The 27925-nt window shown below is 41.8% G+C and overlaps 1 protein-coding gene across 4 annotated transcripts in view; it reads right to left on the bottom strand.

The window, feature by feature from the left end:
* Nucleotides 1-25267, bottom strand: part of SRSF4 (serine and arginine rich splicing factor 4) — a 30132-nt gene extending 4865 nt beyond the window's left edge. The window contains exons 1-8 of one of the 4 annotated variants that reach the window (XM_049774796.1): nucleotides 25110-25234; nucleotides 15644-15827; nucleotides 12357-12658; nucleotides 11434-11617; nucleotides 10590-10765; nucleotides 4966-5108; nucleotides 4015-4127; nucleotides 1615-1829 (exon numbers count right to left, since the gene is read on the bottom strand). In XM_049774796.1, the coding sequence (XP_049630753.1) occupies nucleotides 1615-1829; nucleotides 4015-4127; nucleotides 4966-5108; nucleotides 10590-10705 (587 nt within the window). In that variant the 5' untranslated portion in view covers nucleotides 10706-10765; nucleotides 11434-11617; nucleotides 12357-12658; nucleotides 15644-15827; nucleotides 25110-25234. Of the gene's footprint in view, nucleotides 1-1614; nucleotides 1830-4014; nucleotides 4128-4965; nucleotides 5109-10589; nucleotides 11618-12356; nucleotides 12659-15643; nucleotides 15828-25109 lie in introns of all 4 variants that reach the window. The other 3 variants (XM_049774797.1, XM_049774798.1, XM_049774799.1) reach the window with 3 other exon arrangements.
* Nucleotides 25268-27925: the final 2658 nt, after the last annotated feature.

Here is a 27925-nt window from a genome sequence, read left to right as displayed (position 1 = left end):
AAACATCTTATCTTAAAGAAAGAATATTTTTTTGTCTTTTTTTGTTTGTTTGTTTAGGGGGTCACACCAGGCGGTGCTCAGGGGTTCCTCCTGGTTTTGCAACCAGAAGTCGCTACTGGCAGGCTCGGGGGACCATGTGGGAGGTCGGGATTTGAACCACTGTCTGTTTTGGGTCAACCTCGTACAAGGCAGATGCCCTATCCTTTAACCCATCATCACTCTCTACCAGGAGTGATTTCTGGGCGCCTAGCCAGGAGTAAACCCCTGAGCATTACTGGGTGTGGTCCAAAAACTTAAAAAAAAAAAAAAAGAAAAAGAGAATTGGATTCTGAAAGGAGCTATGAGCATAATCCTTTCAGTAACAGTATTGCAAACCACAGTGCCTAAAAGAAAAACGAGAGAGAGAGAACAGAAAAAATGCTGCCATAGAGGCAGGTGTGTCTGTATGTGTGGTTTGGAGGGTGGGGGACTATATAGGTGTAGATACTGGTGGCAGGAAACTGCACTGGTAATGGAATTGGTGTTGGAACACTGCATGACCAAAACTCAACCATGAACAACTCTGTAACTGTTATTTTATAAATATTCAATTAATAAAATTAAAGAAAATTATTATAAAAATTAATAATGTCTGCATGCTGGGAGGTTCTAGGTCTGATATAGAAATACAAAACCCCCCAAATACAAAACAGCAAAACCACTAATGCTTAGAGGTCTTCAATGACTTCCAACTACACTTAAATCAATCTAATTTGTGGCTTAGCAGGCTATGGCCCTTCTCTCTTTTATCTCGAGCTCCTCAACACCCTATTTGCCTCCCTACTCTGGAAACTCTCTTACCCAGGTTTTTTTTTTCAATATTGTTGTTGTTTTTGGGTCACACCTAGTGATGCTTGGGGGTTACTCTTGGTTCTTCACTCTGCAAGCATTTTGGCTGTGTTCGGCTGACCAAATGCGATGTTGGAGATAAAACACAGTCAGCTGTGTGCAAGGTGAGCACCCTACTTGCTGTATCATTACTCTGGCCTCCTCTTACCCAGGGTTTAAAAAACAAACATATACCCCTCTTCTGTTCTTTGTGCTACAAACGAACTTACCCCTTCTTTCTGCCCATTAACTCCAATGGGTACTTTAGAGCTCAGTTTCTCTCGGCCTTAAAAAGCTTTTGCCTGCCCTCCAGATTATCTCTGCTGGGTACAATTCCCCTGATATACTTATCAGAAGGGTAATAATTTGCTTAATGCACATCTTCTCTACTAAATTAAAATTTCAGGAGGGCACCAATCATGTTTTGTTCACAGAACCTAGTCCATTTGCAAAGCAGCAAACAAGACAAGGCATTGACTGATGAGTAGCTTGAGGAGTAGCCAAAGACCTATAGCATATTTTAAAGCCTCCTCAACTTAAGACACCCCCAGAAAAAAACCCCAGAAGAAATGTGAATAAAGGTCACTAAAGACTTCCTTAGAGAAAACATTTCACTTCCATTAGTACTCATGACACAAAGTTTTACAAATAAGAATAAGTCAGGAGAAGAAAAATGGATTACCCATGAACCCATCGGCTTATTAGTGAACATTCACTGAGTTCTAGCATAAAGACATCAGATAGTACCTAGAATGACTCCGGCTCCGGGAATAGGACCGACGGCGTCTAGAACCCGGCTTGTCTTCCACTAGTCTGATTTTTCTGCCGTTGACTTCAGTTCCATCTAACTTTTCCAAAGCTCTTTTCATATCAGAGTAAGACACAAATTCAATCACCCCTTCATTTTTGCGTCCCTTGTGAGCATCTGCATAGGTCACTTCTCCTGCCTGACGCATATAGTCCTATGGAAAAAAATTATCCAAATATGTCATATTTTTAAAATATCTAATACTATCATACTAATGAAGTTTCCTTTCTTTTAGAAAAAATGACTTTCCTCAGAATGAGGTTCTTTCTTAAATACACTTTTTTTTTGGGGGGGGGTGGGGTTTGGGTACTCAGGGGTTAGTACTGACTCTGTGCTCAGAAATCACTCCTGACAGGCTTGGGGACCATTTGGGAAGCCATGGATCGAATCCGGGTCAAGTGTGTGTAAGGCAAACACCCTACTCACTGTGCTACTGCTCTGGCCCCACATTCTTATTTTTTTTTGGCAGGGTTCACACCCGATAGTGCTCAGGGGTTACGCCTTTCTCTATGCTTAGAAATCACTCCTGACAGGCTTGGGAGACCATATGGGATGCCGGGATTTGAACCACCATCCTTCTGCATGTAAGGCAAATGCCCTACCTTCATGCTATCTCTCCGGCCCCTGGTCCCACATTCTTAAATAAATTTTTAAGTCTACCCACCATTTTACTAAGATCAAATGGGTGATAAATGTAATAATTGTTATATTGTTTTTCTAACAATACCTGGACTAAATATAGCTTCCTGCATCAGTAGTAATCCTTGAGCATAGAGATAGTAGTAAGCCCTGAGCATCACCAAAACAAAACAAAAACTATGTGTGAATTTAAAACATTTTAATCATCATTTTCCAATTTTATCAAGCTATTTTGCATACAAAAGCTTTTATATATTTAGATTTTTTTTTGGGGGGGTCCACAGCTGGTGATGCTCAGGGTAATCCTAGCTATGTGCTCAGAAATCGCTCCTGGCTCAGGGGACCACATGGGACGTCGGGGATCGAACCAGGTCTATCCTGGGTCAGTCATGTGCAAGACAAACACCCTACCACTGCACTATTGCTCTGATACAAAACTTTTAAAAGCTTATGCCATTACATTTAAGTTAGGTATTTTATTCTTTATTGTAAATCCTATATGAAAACTTGTATAGAGGGGCTGGAACAATAGCACAGTTCATTTTGTCCTGCACATGACCGACCCAGGTTCGATCCCTGGCATCCCATATAGTCCCCCTGGACCCCCAGGAGTGATTTCTGAGTGCAGAGCCAAAATAACACAAGCACCACCACATATAGACCAAAATTTAAAAAAATAAAAAGAAAAATTGTATAGAAACTGTTAAGTATATAGGATTTTATTAAATTAGTAACAGTTTTATTTCAAACTGTTGTTTTCTTTCCGTTTTAAAATAAATTAAAGACACAAAAGCTATATAAACAGAATTGTTCATCTTTTATTTTTTAAATTTTTGTCTTTTGGGCCACACCAGGAGGTCCTTAGTGGTCTATGTCCACCCTAGGTTAATGTGTGCAAGGCAAACAACCTACTGCTGTGCCATTGCTCTGGCCCTTCATTTTACTTTTCCAAGAACTTCTCACCGGGACTCAAGAGCTGCTAATACTTGGTGCTTGCTCGAAGCAATGCTAGGAATTGGAGGTGAGAAAGGCACTAGGTGGTAATGGAATGAATGTGGAGTTCAAGCATGCTCTCTGGCAGTGCATAAGTGTATATGGTCTCCTGAACAGCACAGAGTAATCCTGAGCACAGCCTGGTATAGCTTGGTACTCCCACACATGCAAAAATGAAACAAACAAAAAATAAACCACATGAACTTGTGTGATACAAGAAGTGGTGATGATACAAACATTTTGTTTACTGGTAAGAAACTTGAATGCCATCTCTATAACATTCTCTACGCACACAAAAACATTATATTGTCAAAATATGCTGGTCTCGGGTGACAAAGAGATGGTACAGTGGGTAAGTTGTTTGCCTTGAATGTGGGTTTGATCCCTGGCATCATATCTGGTCTCCCAGGCCTGCCATGAATGATCCCTGAGCTCAGAGCCAGGAGTACATGCTGACTGGGTATGGCTCAAAATCAATCAAACAAAAAAGGTATACTGGTCCAATAGGTATAGAAGTAGTGAAGTATCTTATATTCTATGAGATCTTTTTTTTTAGATCTTTAATTGAAGAGTTTCCAAATGCTTTGGACAAGCTTTCAAACATATAACACCAATACATTCTATGTGTATCTGGATTTGTAGAGTCGCCTCCTCTTTCACCTTAAGTCCCATTCAATCATATGACATAAAGTCAATAGGATACTAACCTTTAGGTCTTGCCAGCTGCATCGACTTGACAAATTCTCCACAATAAGTCTGTATTCTGTACGGGTAGGTGGGCCATATTTATCTCGGCCACTTCTTCTATAACCATATCCACCTTTGGAAGGTTCAAATAAATAAGACAATTTCAGCTGAGGAAAATAAAATAAATGATTCTACATATTCCCCTTATAAATATACAACTACCACCACCCCAAATAATACTACATAAAAATTCTATACCCACCCTCAATAATAGACTATGTTAACAAAAGCAACCAGTTAAACATAAAAATTTAATTTACAAAGTTTTATGTCTATGTCATATTCATTAATATTTTAAAGATCAACATGCATAAATTAAAAGCTACTGATAATTTAACAAGTTAAAAATACATAACCAAATTACTAAATCAGTTACTGATGTTACTCACAGTGATTTAGGTTTTTTGTGAATATTTTATACGAAAAAATTTCGGTTTAATCTCATCTGTGTCTAACCCTTGGGATCCTCACCACCCAGGTCTAATGGGGAAAGGTTGCGGTCGTCACATGGCTTCCTGTTTTTGGTCAGCCAAGGGCCACAATGGTTCAAAGAGCCACGCATGGAAAGGTAACCCAAGGTCAGCAAATGGAACAGGCAGTCATCTTAGCCTCAAAGGATTCTCTTAATTAAAACATTGAGGTCTTTGTTAAATCTATGTTAAACAATCGCATTACAGAGAAAAGAAAACAACACAAACACATCATTAAACATATTTATATAGTATTAAAACAAGAAATTTATACTATTAAAATTAAATATCAGATATTTCTTTGCAATTTTACATTTTAAAAAGACACATACTTTATAAAGTGGTTGAAATATCAATACATTTCACCATAACATTTATCATTAAAATTAACATTTAAGAACAAAGGCATGTCAGAGATACAAATGCCCTTTAAATGCTTACTGCGTCCAGAACCGTAACTGCCATCTCGACGTGGGCCGCGGGCATGCTCAACAATTACTCGCTCACCACAAAGATCTTTGCCATTCAGTTCATAAACAGCATCATCTGCATCACGCAGATCATCGAACTCCACAAAACCATATCTAGAAAAAGGGAAACAAACCCTAGTTGGCACTACTTGAAGTCCAGCTTCACTAATATTAAGAGAAACAATGAGGTTCAATCCTAACAAAGGTTGTTACTTGGTGGGTTTGCAAACTAAGTATCAGTTTTCTCTTCCCTTTAACTCAAACCACTTTGTTTTGTGTCAAAAGGGAAACTTCTCAAAGTAAATTCCTGCCTTTCTAGTTGGAGGCTGGTAACTGACAGAAACCACTACTTTGTTCCCCAAGTAGTTGGTGGCAACTGCAAAGACCTCTCTCTATAGGAATGTTTTTGGTATAAGGTATCAAAATACAGAATTCTACAAAACTGAACATTTTCTCTTTCAAATCATATGAAAAACTCATTTGTTTAAACCTTATGCTATAAAGTAATGTCTTATTAGAACAATTAAGTGTCATACCTGCTAAACTGTTTGGTATATCAAAATAATAACAAAATTCCTTAAGTCTAGAGAAAAGGATTTTTTAAAACTTCCTGTTCTTCTACCTAAACCAATTAGTCACAGTGCATAGTTCTAGAAATAGTGGGGGGGGGGGGGGAAAAGGAGCTATTCACTTTCCCATTATGATGTTCCAGATTTATTTCCATGAGGTTTTAGGCAGACTATAACTCTCTAAAATCTAAGAGCAATGGTGTAAGAGACTCTTTACACAGCAGGTACTACTTGTCATTTCCCAGCAAAGAGGCTTGGCCATTTGATACAGTAACAATATTTGAAAGAACCCCATCTCCTAATCCTATTAGTGAACGTTAAAGAAAAAAGCTTATAAAACTAAAGTGCAAACTTTCTAAGGTACTTATAAACAAGGTTAAACAAATATCCTGTAAAGTATGTTATCAATAAAAGTTTAGTTTAGTTTGGTCTAGCACAGCTGTGAAAGTGTAGCCTTGTGACCACTGCTAATAAAAATCTAAATCATCTTAATGATCATACTTTAAATAAAACAAAGTTACACGAACTGTTTTTAAACTTGAACAAAGTTGTGTACATAGACTAACAATAGATAGAGTTCTCTCTCCTGTGCTTAAAACATGCTGGAACTAACTAAAAACAGGTATTAAGTTTGCCAGAAGTTTGTTCAATCCTACAAAGTATTTTTCCAGTTTATTTTGCATGTAATGCTGCATTAAGCAACATGGAATTCTTTCTTTACCAAAAACTTTCTTCAAATAGAATGACAGAGTACAGCTAGCAACTTTGGAGGTTTCTTTAAGCTGAAATGTCTATGACTAGCATTCAAATTTGAGGTCACTAAACAGGAACTCCATTAAAAACATCTAACAGACACCTTGTTGTTTGATGGGAGATACAATACAATTCAGATACCACCTGGCTAAATGAATGGGCCATGAAGTCTTTAACAATGATTTTGCACTTCCCAAGACTGGAACTACAAAGTAGTTTAAAATTCAAATCCAAACTATTGAATATATTAAAAAAAAAGTGTTTTAGTACTGAAAAATCTCTCAAAGATAATGCAGACACCTTTTTCCTAGAGTGGTTCAGTCATCAGGAAAACTATACTATCATTTCTAGAGACAAAATTCAATTAAAAAGTAAATCTATAGGGCCAGAGAGATAGCATGGAAGTAGGGCGTTTGCCTTGCATGCAGAAGGATGATGGTTCAAATCCTGGCATCCCATATGGTGCCCAGAGTTTGCCAGGTGCGATTTCTGAGCATAGAGCCAGGAGTAACCCCTGAACGCTGCTGAGTGTGAACCAAAAAAAAAAAAAAAAAAAATTAATCTATGTGGCTGGAGAGATAGCATAGTGGTAGGGTGTTTGCCTTGCAAGCGGCCAATCCAGGACCAATGGTGGTTCGAATCCCGGAACCTATATGGTCCCCTGTGCCTGCCAGGAGCGATTTCTGAGCATAAAGCCAGGAGTAACCACTGAGCGCCACTGGATGTGGCCTAAAAATAAAACAAAAATAAATCTACTTCATGCTTTCTTTTCTAAATTAATCGTCAGAAAAAAATTTTTTTCAAGAAAAAAAATTCCTGACAATTTAGTTGTTAATGGATTTGGGGCCTGTTTTGCCCTGAGTGTTACTGCTCTTGACCTCATGGGAGAGCTTGATGCCAAGAAGAGGGAAAAAAGAAGCTTCCTAGTGGGCTCTACTTCCCTCTGAGAGTTATGCATTGCTTTGGCACCATTCAATGACCCCCAACTCATCTAGTGGGATGTCAAGACAGAAGGGAGTCATGATTCCTAAAGACTATACACAAATCACAGTCACATCAGTTTTCTTTAAAATAATTAGAGTTTACAATCATTCACTTGAGGGACCAGAGAATTTAAGAACCTAAGCACTGGAAATCATATAAAATATAAAGCCAAAGATATTTTTTGTTTAGTTTTCCACAGGGATCACTCCTGAAGGAGCTTGAGGTACCTACCATATGAGGTGCCTGGAGGCATATCTCGTTAGCCATATACAAGGCAAGTGCCCTACCTATTGTACTATCCCTCCAGCCCCCAACTTTTTACTAATGATAAATGATGTTATGTGAATGCTATGTGGTAATCCATTCTCTCAGACTCAAAGATCACCCTGAATCAGATTCATTCTGTTGCAAGGCTTATATGCAGAACTCACAGACCTTTTGAGGTCAACTAATGGCAGTCTTTTAAGTAGAGGCAAAAGTATTTAACACAAAAATAATGCTCAGGTAGATGAATGTTTCCTTGCAGGCTGAAGCAAGGCATACCTTGCCAGTAAAATCCATTCCTGAATTGTAAGGATCAAAAGATAGAGAGAATTCCCTTATAGTACTTCCTCAATATTCTAAAAGGTCTCAACAAACAGATCACTTTAGTAGCCACATTTATGGGACATCCAAAGACAGTCCCTTATTCAAACAGCTAACATGAGATAAATTTCTCAAGCATTAAAAAACTTGCTTTTAATTTGTGAAAAGTCGTAGAATCTATTTGAATTGTTTTGTGTAAAAGTCCAGACCAACGACTAAATGAGGTATCTGACTGTCACTACTACCTGTGGGTGGGTTTGAAAGATTAATCTCCAGCTCAACAAACCCTACTTGATGGAAACTTCTGTTTTGAGAGCAAAGAGCAGATCAGTGTGGCTGCTTTGACCATTTTAAAATTTATTTATATCTGCTTTACTAAAAGAATATTATTTCAAGCAGTAAATAGAGCAAATAGTTCTCCAAATAAGTCAGGAAGTCTATATAACAATGATACTTTAAGCAATTCATTAAGTATATATTAGACATTGCTTTCTTATTGAATATTCATTTTTCTTATTTTAAAATTTGAGGAAACCAAGAAATGTAGTTAAATAACTTGCATAAAAAAGAGCAGAGATGACATTCAAAGCCTATGGCCTGACTCCAGAGCTCAACCTTACAACTAAGACTGCTAACAAAGCAAAAAGTAATGACCTGGGTTCGATTTGGTTCTGCTATTAAACAACTTGGAAAAACATATTTAAATACTTGATTTCTCTAGCTCTTAATCTGTGAAAGGAACCATACTGCTTATTTCTGTTTCTTTAAGTAGGATATATAATGTACTATAAGTCCATCTCTGGTTTAACATAGGAGGAATTTAAATAAATATGGCAGCACAGAGGTATATACAACTGTGACATATAGATAGGGATAAATTTAATTTTATCATCCAAAAGCAAAACTATTGCATGGGTACAAATTTTATTTTTGATGGTTTTTTTTGGGGGCCACACCCGATGACACTCAGGGGTTACTCCTGGCTATGCGCTCAGAAATCACTCCTGGCTTGGGGGACCATATAGGATGCCGGGGGATTGAACCACGGTCTGTCCTAAGCTAGCACCGGCAAGGTAGACACTTTACCATTCTGCACCACCGCTCCAGCCCCCAAATTCTATTTCCATTTCTTTTTTTTTTTTTGGTTTTGGGCCACACCAGCAGTGCTCAGGAGTTACTCCTGGCTATCTGCTCAGAAATAGCTCCTGGCAGGCACGGGGGACCATATGGGATGCCAGGATTCAAACCAACCACCTTAGGTCCTGGGTCGGCTGCCAAATTTTATTTTATTTTATTTTTTTTTTCAAATTTTATTTTTAAACATCGAAACCTCTAAACCGTCTGAATTAAATTTTAGTCCCTTTAGCAAAGTAAAGGATTCCTGGAAAATATCAGAGTATTTTTTTAAATTTCAATATCCTTTTTTGATCTGGTTTATAACTAACCACAAACTTATCACTTCTTCCCCCAAAACCCACTTTCCCTTTGAGTCATATATCAAAGCAGGGATGGGTATAAAATATACACATGCCTGTATGTGCACTAAAGTGCCAATATGCCTACATATATGTATACAGTGTGACCTGAGAATAAGCCTCCCAAACATTATCCAAAAACACATTTCTGAATTCTATCTGCAGATACCCTGCCTACCTTGCTCTATTAAAAACAAAGAGCATCTTTCAATAATTCCAGTATGAGAATGAAGAGGATGAAGGAATTCAGAAGAATGAATCTATGACAAATTGAAAAAAATCCCCTATGTGATATTCTTAAAAAAAAAAAAAAAAAAGAAATCACTCCAATATGTCTCCTCTAGTCCTTCTCCCCTATGTCACCTCTTCTATGCCTATGTGAAAGAGCAAAAATTGGAACCTAATAAATGCACATTTTTCTATCCAAAGGAAAAAACTTCAATGCTTCTTTACTATTGCCCTTTCCGAAACACATCTTCTGGGTCATGTTTACCCTAATAAATTTAGAAAAAATGAAGAACTACAACTACTTCTCCCTTTCAAAAAAAAAGAAAAGGGGGGGGGGAACCACAATTCTTATCAAGCAAAGACAGGAATTTGGACACCACAGACAAAAGTCACAAACAATTGTGGGTTGTTCTAACTTTGTCCATTCCTATGTAATTGCAAATGCTTTAGTCTTCCAATAAGTTACACATTGCTCAGGCTATCAGCTGAAAAGTTACAGCTGGAAGGACACAGGTTTTAAGTTACTCCAAGACTTCAATTTTAGAAATGTTAATCATACTTTTTTCACCAAAAAATTATTTAAGTTTGTATTTTTTGTTAAATAGGCATTCTCTGATCCTAAGGAACCTATCAGTTATGCCAATGGTCCCAAATATCATTGTGTTCTGCTGAAGAGGATGAGGAGGTTTCTCTTAGCCCTTTTAGAATGGCTTAGTCAACTCCAAACATCTTCACTGAACTGGGGAAAAGTCCTATCAGAAAAAGGGGGAGGAAGATCCCTTGTTTAGAGGTATGTTCAACAACAGCTTACTGGGTGGGGTGTAATGAGAGGGTGCTTGCTACCAGCTGGCTGATGGGGAGTGAATGTGAGGAGCAAGGAGAAAGCAAGCCTCCATGCGTGTAACTGCGGTCACCCACCAATACTGCTTACCGAGGGGCATGCCTTGGATGTTCTCTCTACAAGAAAAATGTGCCCCTTTCCATAGTGGATCTCTGCTCACCTTTGTCCTAAAACTGTGCCACATGCTTTTTCTTTGTATGTGGGCACGAGAGTCCTCAGCCAACCATCAGCAGGATGTGAGTTTTGTTTTCCCAATGTGGTGAGCCATTCCCACATTCACTCATTTTCCTTGTAAGAACCGAACCTCTCCATGGCTGGTCAGGATTAGGGATGTTGCTGTAGCCAAGGAAAAATTTTCATCTGTTGAAGTTAACCCATGGGGTGACTTGAACCCTCAAACTAGGTTCAATAGCACGGTACTTTAGGGCACAGCCCTTAAGTCTACCCTGAAAGAAATGGCATTCAGTGAACAGGAATCAAACAGCCTTTTTTTCAAAGAACTCAGTGTAGGTCCTATGCTTCAGACAATTTAGTGTTATGAGGTTAAAAAAAAAATCTAGGACACATTGACAGGATAGAAATTTAAAAAAAGGTAAATCTTGTCTGCATAAAGTGCTTAGAAATAGCAGAAAGACACTTGTGCATTAACTGCCTAAAGCTCAGATGAGGCCAACTCAGAGAAAGGCTTATGAGTCAGAATCAGCATAACTTCCCCTGATTCCAAAGGTCCACATTCCAGGGAAGCAGTAGAGTTAACCAAAAGTAGAGTTAACCAATCACATCCACTGCTTTGGGTCACTGATCGTAGTTGTGATTTGACTTTCCCCTTAACAGAGGGTTGTTTATAACCAGCGGATAGGAGCTCCTACCCCATGAAATAGGTCCCTAAGATCCTTTCCTATCCTGAGACAGGAAGGAGGCTGCTCTGGGCATCTGGCCTACCTTTCTTTAGCCTCAGAGGAGGGAGGGCCATCAAGGCCACCCGAAGAAGGTGGATGACTTACCCGTGCTCACTGAGTGGCAGAGCTGGGGTGCGACTTCAGGGCTCACCAGTACCCAGTCTGGGGCTCTTTTCACGTCGGCAAACTGGTAGTTCCCGCACACCAAGAGCTCTCTGATTAGAGCTAGTGTGGATTCCTGGTCTGCAAACGTTGGCCACAGCTCAGTCTGCACTTGATCTTTCCCCACCTTCAAAGAAGAAAACCTACCTCATGATCTCTCTCATCTGGACCCCCTACCCTAATTAACTACCAACAACCTTATAATTACCTCTGACTGCTCCTCTCTGGGTGCCCATACATTCAACAGCTAGTTCTATACCTTTTTCACTTTGCTGGCCCCTCAGGGCTTTCTTCAAAAAAATCGAATTCTAAATACAGCTATTTTTTTGTCAACTTGTCTGTTTAAATTAGGGAAAACCAGCTGTTCTTTTGCACAGAGGTCTCTGGTGACTCCTCTAGCTCTGTATCATTGTCTAACTTCAGAATGCCTTGATTACACAAGGTGACTCATATCAATCTTCAATATACTCGAGTCATCTCCTTTCTCAGAAGCTTGCCTCTGACTTAAGTCATTTTAGAACTTCCTTAGCCTTTCCATTCATTTTTGTTTCACATGACAATGTTTGCAAGCTCTCCAGCCTTGCTGTGTTTATTTTCTCATTTGATTGAGTTCTTTAATAGTAACAAAGGCTAATTGTATACTACTGGGCACAAATTAAATAATTTATATGGTAATTCATTTATTTTTTATATCATATGTGAAGAATGTATGATCACTATTATTCCTATTTTATAAATGAGAGAGCTGAAGCTTGGAGAGGAAAATCCATTTGCTCAATGTCAACAAGTTCTTAAACAGTGTAGCTGGATTTAAACCCAGATCCATCTGTCCCCCAAATCTAAGTTTGTAACCACAAGATACACACCCTTCTTCTTTCCCACAATCCTGAGTACAGTCCTTCCCATTTAACAAAGGTTGCTGCTTCACCTGGTAATCTCATATCAGGCAAGCCAAGCTGTGTTAAAGTGTATTTATTTATTTATTTATTTATTTCTATGTGGGCTAGATCTCCAGAGAAAAAATAAATTGATCTTGGGGCAGGGTGAAGCACCTCTAAGCCTGGGGTAAATGACAATCAGGTTACTTTCACTCGTCTTTTGGTTCCCATAAGCCAGTGTCAGCCATCTGGTCCTTCCGAAAACATGTGTGGGTTCAGAACATAACAGACTAGAAGAATAGAGGAAAAATAAGATTATTCTGTGCAATCCCCATATCACCCCTGGAAACTATCTTTAGTTTTAAGACTCAGCAAAAAATTAGAACAGCATAGAGATGATAAAGAATAGGACCTACAGGTGGTGGATGTGAATGGATATTGACAATACTATGTATTTAAGGATGTATTTAGTTTTTATAAAGAATGGTAATCCTCCCCCGCCTCCCCAAAAGAAAAAAAGGAAAAGAAAAATAAGCATGAATGAAGTGGGGAGAAAAAAGGACTAGAAATCAAAGAAAACTATAAGGTTTACAGATTTACAGATGTAATCAGAAAAATATTTTGCAGATAAGCATCTAAAATCTAATTTAAGCCAAACTATTAACGTGACTATTCAAACCCTCTAACTTGCCTTCCTTCTTTCAATTTCTTTGCAATTTTCACTCTGAGGTTTACTAATACCACACAAATGAAGAAACCAAACGAAAGAGCAGTTAAGTAGCTTGCCAAGGTTACTCAACATCTGATTCTTCAAACCAGAATGTAACCTTAATAAAACTAACATTCTATGAAATCTACAGAAATCACTGTTCTAGGGGCCGGAGAGAGAGCATGGAGGTAGGGCATTTGCCTTTCATGCAGAGGGTCATTGGTTTGAATCCCGGCATCCCATGTGGTTCCCCGAGCCTGCCAGGAGCGAGCTATTTCTGAGCCTGGAGCCAAGAGTAACCTCTGAGCGCTGCTGGGTGTGACCCAAAAAACAAAAACAAAAACAAAAAACAAGAAAACAAAAAAAGAAATCATTGTTCTACTATCTCCACAGATGGTTTAAGAAAAAAAGCTCAAAAAGAAAATCAATTTCATCAAATTATGTGAATGATAAATACCCACATCACTGTCAACGTCAATCCTGAGAAATAGGGCCCGGAGAGATAGCACAGCAGCGTTTGCCCTCCAAGCAGCCGATCCAGGACCTAAGGTGGTTGGTTCGAATCCCGGCGTCCCATGTGGTCCCCCGTGCCTGCCAGGAGCTATTTCTGAGCCAACAGCCAGGGGTAACCCCTGAGCACTGCTGGGTGTGGCCCAAAAACCAAAAAAAAAAAAAAAAAAAAAATCCTGAGAAATATTAAAATTTTTTTCTGGGGGCCAGAGAGATAGCATGAAGATAAGGTGTTTGCCTTTCATGCAGGTCTCATTGGTTCAAATCCCAGCATCCCATATGGTCCCGAGTCAGCCAGGAGTGATTTCTGAGCATAGAGCCAGGAGTAACCCTTGAACGCTGCCGGGTGTGACCCAAAAACCAAAAAAAAAATTTTTTTTCTGTATCTGGTGTACAGTAATACCAGTATGAATATTTCCTAAGCAATTCTATATGTTAATCAAAATTTCATTATTTAAAATATTTTTGGGTCACAACCCCACTATCCTCGTGGCTTTGCACTCAAGGGTCACTCTTGGTGATGTTAGTGGGGAATATATGGATTGCCAGGGATCAAACCTGGTTGGCTGTATATAAGGCCAGTGCCCTACACTACTGTACTCTCTCTCTAGCCTCTGCTATCAAAAATTTAACACCTGTTTAGGAAAATAAGAGAAAAAAATTCCAAACTATATATAAAAACCAACCCCAAGCTAAAACAACACAAAAACCCTAGTCTATCTTGAAGGAATGAAAGACTGAAGAAAGCAGAATATAAACAAACATCATCCTAAAAATCCCTAAATTCTTCTAGTATAATAGTAGAATACAGAGAATTCAGCAACACATCAAATTTTTTAGTCTTTGTAACTGTTCTATGGGCCTATCTGTCAATTTATTTCACACTTTGTAAGCCATTTTAAAAAGAAGATGAGAAGACACTAAAGTGTGAAGGCACTTGACTTTGAGCTGCCACATTAACCTTATACATTTACCCTGTAAAATGGGCTGTTACTGGAAAGCAACACTCTCAAAGTTTGTGGACCAAACTTGCAGTAAACATAACAACCACATTTCTTAAATAAACTGCATTGTTTTGACAATTTTTTTTTTTTTTTTTGGTTTTTGGGCCACACCCGTTTGACGCTCAGGGGTTACTCCTGGCTATGCGCTCAGAAATTGCCCCTGGCTTGGGGGAACCATATGGGACACGGGTGTGGGGGTGGGGTGGGGTGGGGTGGGGATAGAACAGCTGTCCATCCTACCCTAGAGCTTGCAAGGCAGACACCTTACCTCTAGCGCCACCTTCCCGGCTCCTTGTTTTGACAATTTAAAGTAAACATGGTTGTTTTCTTTAAAAAGAACTGGAAAGCTGGGCCAGAGAGATAGCATGGAGGTAGGGCATTTGCCTTGCATGCAGAAGGACAATGGTTCGAATCCCGGAATCCCATATGGTCCCCGAGCCTGCCAGGTGCAGTTTCTGAGCGTAGAGTCAGGAGTAACCCAAGTGCTGCCGGGTGTGACCCAAAATCCAAAAACCAAAAAAAAAAAAAAAAAAAGGGGGGGGGGGAAGGGATGACAATCATAACCTCTATTTTCAATTTTCTATATTTATCAACATCAAGGTAAGTGAAATTTAAAGGCCTCAAATGGACTTGTTTCCTGATAAAATACTAACATTCTTAAAAACTAAAACACAAATTAATAATGACTAAACTCCTGGGGTATTACTATACTGCATGACTCACACTCAAAGGAGATCAGGGCTTATATGCAGCAGGAGTACTATCTGATTCCACTAAAATTACCATCAAATATCAGTAGGCTAGTGACGAGCAGAGCTGTCTTACCAAGCTATCACCAAAAAATAAGAGCCAGTTCATACTTACCTCTAAACCTCAAAAAGTGACACTACATCAGAGCATTAAGTACTAGAGCCCCATATAGGTTATGCCTCTGGCACCATTGTGGCTTTATTCCCATGTCCCCCATAACCATAGCACATACAATCTCTGGCTACAGCCATATTTTCTTATTTTATTTTTTGGGACAGCTGCATTCAAGGCAAGCACCTTACCTCTGTAGTATCTCCCCAGCCCATTAGATCTTGGGCCACATTTGGTGTTGATTAGGGAACCATGTGTTGCTGGGAAACGGATCCCGCATATAAAGAATGCACTCCAATCCTTTGAGCTATCTCCAGCCATTTGGTTTTGGTTAAAGATGTCACACCCTCTGCTGTATTTTGGGGATGGCCATGCCTGGAAATTGGCAAGTTAATATGTTAAGATTTTACTGAATAAAAAAATCATTTTATTTAGTGGTAGTTGGGGGAGTTCATGGGCCATATCCCACAGAAATCAGGATTTTCTCCTAACTCTGCACTCAAGGTACCTTTAAATACAAAACATGTTGATGTCAACAGTATGGTATCTCATTTGTAGCTCATAGCTGAATAGGGCTTAGTTAACTAATACAACACTGTGTCAACCATAATAGTAGCTATAATTTATGTACAAAGTAACTTTTTTCAAAGACTACTTCGTATTCCTATATCTGAACATCATGGCTCTTCTATTACTGATGGTGGAACTGAACCCAAACCTTCCTATTTTAATTTTTTCCTTTCTCCAGAAGTTTCTTTTCACAAAGTTTTCTGACTCTGGTATCCAGGCTTAAATAAAGGCAGGCCTTGGGGGACCTGGAGGAGGTACAGCTGTTTCCAAAGTGCTTCTGGTGATTACTCGCAGATCAGAGACTCAATATTTCTATCACAAAGGGCAGTTCCTCAAAAGATGAGCACCACAAATTCAGCACATACTCTACACCCCTACATGTAGAATACTCCAATAACAGCCTTAGAAATAACAGCAGCACAGAGATAATTTTCTTGCACAAATACAACCCTATTCAGCCAGCAAAAATACCAGCTTATGCTCTCTGGAAAATGGTCTGAGAATAAGAATCATTAAGTCTTCATTAGCAGTCTGTCTAGTTCAGGTCAAAGAAAGAATTACCAAGACCAATAACTAGTGTGTTGAAAAATCTCTTCAGAGACTAAACACTGAGGTAGGCTGTGCAACCTGAACTCACCATTGGAGACAAGTCCCAAAAGGACAAGTCAGAAGGATCTGGAAAGGACGGGGGTGGGGGGGCTACAGTGGGTAAGGCATTTGCCTTGCAAGTGTGGGACCCTGATTTGTCCATCAACTCATCTGGTTTTCCGAGCACTACCAGGGATAATTCCTGAGTGATAAACAAGGAATGATCCCTGAACATCACCAGGTATGGCCCCCAAACAAACAAAAACAAAAAGGGAAGGACAGGAGAGAAGTTTTGATTGGCAGTACCCATGCTATCTCTGGTATGTGAATACGGCAGATAATGTTTCCAAAGTAATCAATAACTCATGCAACCATAAGCCAGTCACTTAATGAACCCATTAGTACAGACTGAAGATAACAGTAGTTTGAAGAACTCCTTTGATAAACTCGGTTGAAATATAAGTCATACATGTTGTTAAATCTAATGTTTTAAATTTCTAGCTTTTCCCCTTTGGAGAAGCCCACATTCTCTTTTTCTCTCCTCACATTTCTGTAAGTAAATGTCTTTAAATAAAATAATTTTACTTTACTTTTAAAAACATCTTTAAATTCCATTATTAAGCTTGTGCATTTATAAATACCACCCCACCTGCAATCTCTCAGATGCTCAATAAATCGTTTTGAGAAGCTTCAAGTATAATTTGATGACCTGTTGATATGCATTCAAAATTAGCACAGTTCAACAGTCAATATTCTCTGTCTATCTTTTAAGGACAAATGCTTTATACTGAATCATGATTATTTCAATGAGCAAGGAGTAAGATAGGAGAATAGGAGTTTAAAATAACAGCAAATGGGGCCGGCGTGGTGGCGCTAGAGGTAAGGTGTCTGCCTTGCCAGCGCTAGCCTAGGACGAACCGCGGTTTGATCCCCCGGCGTCCCATATGGTCCCCCAAGCCAGGAGCGACTTGTGAGCGCATAGCCAAGAGTAACCCCTGAGCATTACCGGGTGTGGCCCAAAAACCAAAAAAAAAAAAAAATAAATAACAGCAAATCAACTACAGATGATTTTTTTGGGTCATACCCAGCAGTGCTCAGGGGTTACTCCTGGGGTTCTATGCTCAGAAATCGCCCCTAGCAGGCACAGGGGACCATATGGGATGCCGGGATTCGAACCACCGTCCTTCTGCATCAAAGGCAAAATGCCTTACCTCCATGCTATGTCTCTGGTCCCGCAAAACAACTACAGATGATACCTATTACTACAAACTGAGAAACCTCAGAACCAATGGTTAGAAGCCTGAACTATGGCAACATATGTTTGCAATGAATGCTTAGTCAAAATTGTAGTTACAGTATTATTTTTTGGCATGACTTCTCAAAATGTCAAAACTTATAAAAGTTACCCTTTTTAAGGTAACTTTAAGGGAGTCGGAGAGATAGTATAGTGGGTAGTGCACTTTGCCTTGCACGCAGCAGACTCTCTCGAACCACCAGGAGTGATTCCTGAGTGCAAAGCCAGGAGAAACCCCTGAGTAGCACTGGGTGTTGTCAAAAATTACTCAAATCAAGAGGAGAAAAAATAACAATAAATTTTGGCCATCGACTAATAAACAAAACAACATGCTCGTGTTTCTATGGTTAAAACACAGGAGCCAGAGCAAAAGTATAGCATAGGGAGCTTGCTTTGCACTCAGCCAACTTGGATTCTATCCCCATCACACCCTAACATTGCCAGGAGTAAGTCTTGAGCACTGCAGGGTATGTCCCAAATAACACAAAATCCACAAGAGTCCATTTTACCTGCTAAACCAATGTCCATTTCAAGCAGCATGGATTCTTTTATCATCATTGGTGATGATAGACATGATCATACATTTGACAGATGCAAACAAAATGGGGGCAGCAAGAATTTACATGAGAATATTTACCACCATTATATATGCACAGAACAATGAAGAATCAGACAACCTACACATCTTGCAACATGTTTTATTTATGTACGTTATTCAGTTTATGTACATATGTATTTGGGAATATTATGCAGGCATTAACAGTTAGACAAAGGAAAAAGATCAGTGTTAGGTAGATAAAAAGGTTATAAAATACAAGGCACAGTTTGATACCAAGTTTGTGGGAATCATGGTAGATGGGTTGGAGAGACAGTGATTAAGGTGTTTGCTCTGCATGTGCCTGACTCTGATTCAATTCCTGGGTAGATATTACAAGCAAAGGATGGGGATGGAAAAACAGTGGGCATATGCTTTGCATGCAGTCAACCCAGGTTTGATCCCTGGTATCCCATTTGGTCCTCCAAGCACCACCAGAAAAATTCCTGAGTGCAGAGATAGGAGTAACTCCTGAGTGTCACTGGATGTGACCCCCCAAAAAAACATTAACAGCACATAAATAATAAAAAGCAAGTGAGGATTGGAGAGTATATGGGGTAGAGATTTTGCAACCCTGACACTACATTATGATCTGATTATCACCAGGAGTGCTCCCTAAGCACAGTCAGGGGTAAGCCCTGAGCACTAGGTGTGGGCAAAACAGCAAGTATATTAGGAAAGTCTTAATGCAGACTACCATATCATTTTTGATTTTTTTGTTCAACTAAAAAATTATATACTTTATAAACAAAAATTCATGCTACTTAAAAATATTATATGAATTAAAGTGGGTCTTTAATTTTAACTAGCCACAAACAATTTTCAAACAGTTCTTTAAATAAAACTATGTTTACTCTCCTAATCACTAAATTAAAATAGGACCAAATGTATTACTTTTCTTTGTAGTGCCAGGGACCAAACCCAGGGCCTCACATATAAGGCCAATGATGTTCTACCACTAAATGAAGTCACTGGTCCTAGTGATGTCACTTTATTTTTTGGTTTTTGGACTGTACCTGTTGGTGCTTAAAGGACTACACAATGCATGGATAAAACTTGGTTATCCCATATGCAAAGCATATCTTTAGTCAATTGAGCTAAATCTCCAGCCACTAATGATTTTTTTTGAAGGTAAAACTGTCATGAACAAGAAGGTTCTTAAAAGGAGTGATGGTTTTCAAGCTGTTATGTATATCATCCACGAGTGGAAGCAGTATCATAAAAATTATTAAGCACTGGGGCTGGAGCGGTGGCACAAGCAGTAGGGCATTCATCTGGCACGTGGCTGACCTAGGACGGACTGCAGTTTGATCCCCTGACGTCCCATATGGTCCCCCAGCCAGGAGCAATTTCTGAGCGCATAGCCAGGAGTAACCCCTGAACATCACCAGGTGTGGCCCAAAAACAAAAAAAGGAAAATTATCAAGCATTTACTTATTTGGTAGAGAATGAAGATAACATAATTAAGAATAAAGAGATCTGGGCTGGCGAGGTAGCACTAGAGGTCAGGTGCAAGCGCTAGCCAAGGAAAGATCACGACCTCGGTTTGATCCCCCCCCCCCCCCCCAGCATCCCATATGGTCCCCCCAAGCCAGGGGCAATTTCTGAGCGCTTAGCCAGGAGTAACCCCTGAGCATCAAACGGGTGTGGCCCGAAAAACAAAAAAAACAAAACAAAAGAATAAAGAGATCGGGACCGAAGAGATAGCATGGAGGTAAGGTGTTTGCCTTGCATGCAGAAGGTCGGTGGTTCTAATCCCGGCATCCCATATGAGTCTGCCAGGAGCCATTTCTGAGCATAGAGTCAAGAGTAACCCTTGAGCTCTGCTGGGTGTGACCCAAAACAAACAAACAAAAAAAAACAAAAAAAAAAAGAATAAAGAGATCTGTTAGCCAGAAAACAATAACCTAGAGCACTAGTAACATTTCTTTCAACACACCTCCAAAGGAAACATTAGATAGAACCACCTTTCCTTGAGGATTCAATCAAGAGAGAACCCTCTCCTGTAGGTTATGGGTTTGGCAGATATTCTTCACAGTATCTCAGGTTTAACCAGCTAGTAGTGATCATGACACACAGAACAAAGATGTCTTAACATTATTTTAAGAATTGACTTCGGTAGGGCTGGAACGATAGTACAGCAAGTAGGACGTTTGCCTTTCACGTGGTCGATGTGGGTTCCATCCCTGGTATCCCATGTGGTCCTCTGAGCCTGCCAAGAGTAATTTCTGAGCATAGAGTCAGGAGTAGCCTTTAAGCATTGCTGTGTGTTGTTCAAAAATTACCACCACCAACAACAAAAACAACAAAAAGAATAGACTTAGGTACTTTCTACTTGAATTTGTTTTGGGGCCACATCCAATTGTACTCAGGGCTTACTTATGGCCATGCTTAGGGATCATTCTTGGCAGTGTTCAGGGCTTACTGGACGTGGTTGGTACCGGGGACCAAACCTGAGTTGGCCAGGTACAAGACAAGGGGCTTACCACTCAGCCCTTGGGGGAATTTTGTTTTGGGGCTACACCTGGCAGCATTCAGGGGTTATTTCTGACAGTCTCAGGGACCATATGGGATGCTGGGGATTGACCTGGGTCAGCCATGTGCAAGGCAAAGGCCCTACCCTGGCTATGTACTTAGAAATCGCTCTTGGCTTGGGGGACCATATGGGATGCCAGGGATCAAACCGAGGTCCATCCTGGGTCAGCCGCGTGCAAGGCAAATACCCTACTGCTATGCTATCGTTCCAGCCCCAAATGAAGGAACTTTTTTTTTTTTTACAAGGGTGGAAACAAAAACTTTCACAAAACATTTTAATAAAGATATTGTGAAAATCCAATTAAACAGACTTGGATAACTTTTGAAAATTTTGGCTATTATTGATTTCACTGTAATCTGAAACACAAATTTGGAAATTGATAATCAGTTTAAAAAAAAAACTTAGGAGTTCCACCACCTCAATGGTCACCTGTCTAGCTACTAGGTAAATAAAATGATCTTAGAAAGTGACAGTACCACTCCTATCGATGCTCAGAGACCATATAGAATGCTGGGGATGGAACCAGGTCAGCCATGTTCAAGTCAAGTAAGTGCTCTACTGGCTGTCCTGGCCCCTGTGATGTTTTATTATTACTTAAGGCAGTAAAAGCTATATGGTAGAGATGGACTGTAAATATCACTGCCAGGAGTGTCACTGCCTTGAACCCACATTCAGTGGCTCATGCTAATTAGTGTCGCAGGTAAGAATTCAAGACTCTTAGGAGATCTGGAATGGTCCTGGGAGAATATATTGTAAACATATGTAACCATTTGTCGAGGTGTTCTCTAAACAACAGCAATCTAGACTGGGGAGGGGTGCTTTAGTTAAATAAACTGGCAGTACATTTTGCATACAGCCCTCTTCTTTAAACCCAGAGAGGATAAAACCTTCTCTCTATTTGTTTGCTTCCTCATTTGTTTGACTTTCTTTTGTAATAGTACTTTTCCTTAAGCAATTCTGAATTTTGCTTACCACCCTAAGCTTAACATAGCACCGATATAATTTTAATAAATTTGAAATTCTCCAGCAATTCTTCAAAATCCTACACACCCCAAAACTGTCTTTAAATCTCAATTACTAATAACCAAAACTTATGTTAAAATGCTTCTAAGTAGGGAGGACCTAGAATTCTTAGTTTCTAGGACTAAGATTATACATGTTCCTCAATTATTGCTTTTTTTTTTAACCACCTACCTACTCCTTTCTTTTAAGACTCCTTTGCACCTTTACCATTTAGTCAATTCTTACTCGAAATAGAGATACACCACTGATTCTTTTCTCAGAAGCTCTTTTTCCTCCATAATGATTCCTAAAAGCTGCCAGGACAGAGATCTGTTTGGTGATAAGAAAAGTGCCTTAAGATTCCTGAACTAGGATGGAAAGATAGTACAGCAGGTAGGTGATTGACATGCACGCGGCTGACCCAGATTCAATTCCTTCAATCCCATTATGGTCCCCTAAGTATCACCAAGAGTAAAGAAAAAGAAAAACCCAAACAAAAACTAATTCCCTGAACAGACCAGACCGACTATATCGCATTTCAAACTTGACTCTGAAACAAAGATTTTGTGCATACTTCAGTAGAGAATCAGTAGGAATGCTGAATTCCCACAAGATACTCAGGTATTTAAGCTACTAGAAAGAGCCGCTCTATCATCTTATTTCCTCGGTTGCTTATTTCTTCCAGAAGTTTACATTTTCTGGGCCCGGAGAGATAGCACAGCGGCGTTTGCCTTGCAAGCAGCCGATCCAGGACCAAAGGTGGTTGGTTCGAATCCCGGTGTCCCATATAGTCCCCCGTGCCTGCCAGGAGCTATTTCTGAGCAGACAGCCAGGAGTAACCCCTGAGCACCGCCGGGTGTGACCCAAAAAAAACTAAAAAACAAAACAAAACAGAAGTTTACATTTTCTATTCATAAAAATAACGTGGGATTAGAGTAATAGTACAATGGAGTAAGGAGGATGCCTGGTCCCTGAGCCCTCCTAGGAGTGTGGTTTGAGCCCAAAGCCAGGAATAAGCACTGAGCACAGCTGGGTGGTACTTCGATGAGGAAGGTAGAAATGTCACTCTGGGTGGTACATAGTGGACTAGACAATGCAATGGATAGAACCTGGAGTTACCACCGGCAAAGCATGCACGTGCTCCAGCTGTTAGAACCCCATGATTTGGATATGTAAAATCTTACAGTTGTTCCTGGTTTATGTTAACGTTCCAATATTTCATGAGACTCATTCCAAGCTACACTCTTTACTATTTATTTCTCGGGATTATCCCTGACTGTACCACCTTCCCTCATCAGGGATGATATACAATATTCATACATGTTTTCCCCCTCATTTCAAATCCTAGTCAACTAATTCTTCACGGCCAAGTCAGAGAACTTTTCAAAAGAAACCATACCAAACTTTACTTGCAAATATCATCTGTAACTCAAGGTAGATGTGGTATACCCATCTTTCTATTCCATCTCCATTAATCTGATATCCCATCTTGGTGGGTTATTAATATATTTACTCCACTAGCCAGTTTTCTCATTAACACCGAGCAACCTTTGAAAACAGACTCTGCCAAATACTCCTGTCATCAAACACAATCTAATAATCGCAGTGGGATTCCTTAGCTTAGAGCCTGCCTTACAATCAGCTCCACTCCCTTTTCTTGTGGCCTAGAGCCCTGAATCAGAGAGGTGACTAGTTCTGACTGAGGTCCGAGACAACCTAACCTAGGTATGAGGTTAACACCCACAAAACCTAGTTCCATAGAATAACCTAGGCCCAAAGAATAACTTGATCTCTCAGATATGTCACCAAAAAACACACACGGAAAAACCTCTCTCCACTACAGTGAATTCCCTAAGAACTGAAGAGCTCGGCTGTGTACTTCCTAAAGGGGTTCAGCTCACAGACCTTCACTGGGGTCATTCACCTTAGTAAGAGGGCTGTCGCCCAAAACCTGAGATAGAGAACACTTGAAATCCAGCCAACAAGCGGCGTGAACAGTAGCTACCACTTTCAACTCGGTATCTTTCAAAACTTGCTAGTGTTACGCTGGGTGGGGTGGAGTGGGAGGTGTGGGAGGGGTAACTGTACCCCTATGGGACCAGTTGCAAATGTGGCTTTTTCTTTTCTTTTTCGTCGTTTTGGAAAGCCAAGAGGTCTTGCTTTAAACAACTCAGGCTTGAACACGAAAACGCCCGCAACTTTTCGGTTTTGTTTTGTTTTGTTTTGTTTGTTTGTTTGGTTTTTGGGCCACACCGGGCGGTGCTCAGGGGGTTACTCCTGGCTATCTGCTCAGAAATAGCTCTTGGATGGCTCGGGGGACCATATGGGACACCGGGATTCGAACCAACCACCTTTGGTCCTGGATCGGCTGCTTGCAAGGCAAACGCCGCTGTGCTACCTCTCCAGACCCTCCACCCCAACTTTTCTTAACCGTTTCTATTGGAGTCCTAACATTTATTTCCCGGGTGCATCATCAGGCTGGACTCCTCCACGTGCTTTTGTTTATTTTCTTCCCTCCCAGAAACTCTGAACCCAAAGAGACCTCACAAAGCCCAAAGACTGTGAAAGCATGTGTGTGTGTGTGTGTGTGTGTGTGTGTGTGCCCCCGCCCCAGGGGGCGGCAAGTGACAGCCGAGCACAGGACGGCCCAGCGCGCATTCCTGAAGCCCCAAACCGGGGGGACACAGCTGGCCCCCAAAAGTGGCAAGACAGACGACGCTCGGGAAACTGTCCCCAGACCGCCGCACGGCCGGACCCTGGATGCCCCGGAGCCCCCCATCCAGCGCTGGCCGTCCGGGCCGGGGGCGGGGAGAGGCGGCGGGAGGGGGCGCGCGAGGCGGGTGCCGCCCCTCCCCTCCCGCGCCCCTTCCCAGGACCCCGCCCGCACCCGGCCCGCGCAGGCGCACAGGGAGCCGGGGCCTACGCGCGCCCCGAGCCCGAGCGGCTCTGACGGCGGGGGAGGCGGCGGCCGGCGTGAGCGTCGCTCCCTCGGGCGCCCGGCCGCCGCCGCCCTCCCCCGGCCAGACCCCGTCCCCGCCCGGCCCGGCCCGGCTCGCCTTCCGCCCTCCTCACCCGTTCTTCAGATCCACCTCCAGGATCTTCCCGTAGCCCTTAAAGAAGCGCTCCACGTCGCGCTCGCGGGCCTGGTAGCTCAGGCGGCCGATGTACACCCGCGGCATCCCGGCAACGGCGGCGGCGGCGGCTCGGCCCAACCCCAGCCCCCCGGACGCGGCGGCGGCGGCGGCGGCGGCGGCACGGGGCGGACGGCGGGACGTCCCCGACGCGGCGGAATCCCGGCCACGCGCGCGCACGGAGCTCGCGGGCGCGCGCCGCAAGAGGGAGAACGGGAGGCAGCGGAGCCTGCCCGCGGCGGGCGTGGCCACGTGACCGCGAAGCGGCTTCAGAGCTCGCGCGCGCTGAGTTCTCGCGAGCTTTCGCGCTGCCTGACTCCGCCCCTTCCGGAAGCGCCTGCTCCTTTCGCAGTGGAGCGGGACTTCCTGCTTCGGGGCAGTTGCGCCTTGTTTTCGTTTTTGTGTCTGGGTCACGCCCGGCAACGCTCACGGATTACTCCAGGCTCTGCGCTCAGATATCGCTCCTGGCAGGCTCGGGGGACTTTATGAGATGCCGGGATTCGCACCGGGGTCCGTCCTGCGTAGGCCGCGGGCAAGGCAAGCTCCTGAAGCGGGAGCTTTGAGTTGGACCTGGCTTCAGGCGCCCCTTCTCAGCCCGTCTCTTCCATCCAAGGGGGACGGGTTCTCCAGACTTTCCAGAGTCGCCTTGATGGGTCACGTCAAGCACTTGGGACTGATGCCAGCTCAGCGCAAAGTGCCCACTAAAGGCACTTTCAAAAAAACAGGGCACTTTGCTGCAAGAAGCAGTGTGGGGCGTGGAGGCAGGAGGCTGGTGGCTAGAGTAGGCTTGACGTTTGTTCAATTTAACTTTTACATCCCGCTGCATATCAGGGTTAAGTAAATGGAGGTAGTGTTTGTGGAACTGCAGGGAACAACAAGGGTCTGGAACATGGTAGGAGTGCAATGATTCTTGGTTCCTTTCTCACTGATTCGGTTTGCTTAGAATAACAAAGGAGTTTTCCTTACTTTTTTTTTTTTATTTATTAAATTGTATTTTGAAAGGATAATTATGCACTGCTTCAAAGCATACACTGAGAAGTCAGTGTCTTCTAGCTTCTCTGCCCAGAAACAAGCAATGAAATCAGTTTTAAAATATTCTTTACTAGATATTTCCCATATAAAGCCAAGTAGAGTTCTATACTTGATACTTTTTCGGGGATAGGCACACCCAACAGTGCTCAGGGATCACTCCTGGTGGTGCCCCGTGGGGGGCATATATATTGCCAAGGATCGAACCTGGGTTTGCCCCATGAAAGCGTCCAACCCACTGTACTATCTCTTCCCCCTGCACTTTATATATTTTGTTAATCATTCCTAAAGAAAACAAAAGCATGGGGCTGAGAGATTAAGGAACTTGCTTTACAGAAGGCACTGATTTGATATCAGGTATGGCCAGGAATGATCCCTGCTCAGAATCAAAATAATAACCTCAGAACTGCCAGCTGTGGTTCATGCCAACCTTTCATTCTCCCCTCCAGGACTGAAAGGAGTCCAAAAGGACAGCCAGGGCAATAGCTTAAAGGGCCTGCATTCCATTGGGAGGCCCAGATCGGCACTCAGCACCCTATAGATTCCCCCATCATGTAGCAAGTGACTCTAAGAGCCCAGCGTTGCCCCCTGAACACCACAAGGTGTGACTATCAAAAAGCAAACTATGGGGCCGGAGCAATGGCGCAGTGGTAGGGCGTTTGCCTTGCATGCGGCTGACCCAGGATGGACCGCTGTTCGATCCCCCAGAGTCCCATATGGTCCCCCATGCCAGGAGTGATTTTTAAGCGCATAGCCAGGAGTATCCTTAAGCGTCACCTGGGGTGCTCTCCGCCCAAAAAAAGCAGCAAACTAACAAAGGAGCTTTCTTAGAACTCTATGGTTCACTATGAGCCTTTTTGTTTGCTTGTTTTGGGCACCAAGGACAGAACCCAAGACAGACTTCATACAGAGCACTAAGATGCATTTGTGGCTCCTCGAACATTAAGTTTGGTTCAAACCTTTGTTAAACTCTTCTAGCATATTACTTTGTATAGACTTTTATGTAAACTTTATTCTTAGAATTAGGCTAGTTGGGTGTTAATTGAATTGTTAGTTGAATGATCTTATTTTCAGTTTTTGGGTCAGGTATGGGGGACCATATGGGATGCTGGGATTTGAACCACCATCCCTCCTGGATCGGCTGCTTGCAAGGCAAGGGCCCTACCGCTGTGCTATCTCTCCAGTCTCTAATTTTTGGTTTTTGGGCCACACCCAGCAGCTCTCAGGATACTTGGAATACTGGGGTACTAATAATAGGATACTGGGAATGTCTTACTGCTGTGCTATCACTCCAGCACAGGTTGAATGATTTTAATAGACATGACTCAGTTCCTACTAAGTCCCCATTTCTCCCACTTACTCATCAACAGTTCTAAAACTTTCTTATCTTGGTAGGGGATGTGATTCAGTGATAGAATATATGTCTTTCATGCCTAGATTTTATTCCTAGTACTGTGCAAAAAGAAAAGCAAGGGCTAGAGAGATAGTACAGCAGTTAAGGTGCTTGTATTGCATGTGAATGGTTCAATCCCCAGCACCACATTGGGTCCCTGAACACAGCTAGTAGCAAGTGCTGAGTATTGACAGATACGGTTCTGAAACCCAACCTAACCCAACTCAGGAAGAGAGCAAACGTACAGTGGTGAGGGTGCTTGCCTTGTATGTATCCAACCCAACTTTGATTCTGTTGGGAGAGAAACTGGGAAATAAGGGGATTTCAGCAAGCTG

This window comes from Suncus etruscus, chromosome 6 (assembly GCF_024139225.1).
Source record: "Suncus etruscus isolate mSunEtr1 chromosome 6, mSunEtr1.pri.cur, whole genome shotgun sequence".
In the NCBI taxonomy this organism is placed as follows: domain Eukaryota; kingdom Metazoa; phylum Chordata; class Mammalia; order Eulipotyphla; family Soricidae; genus Suncus; species Suncus etruscus.
This window is presented reverse-complemented; position numbering and strand designations above follow the sequence as displayed.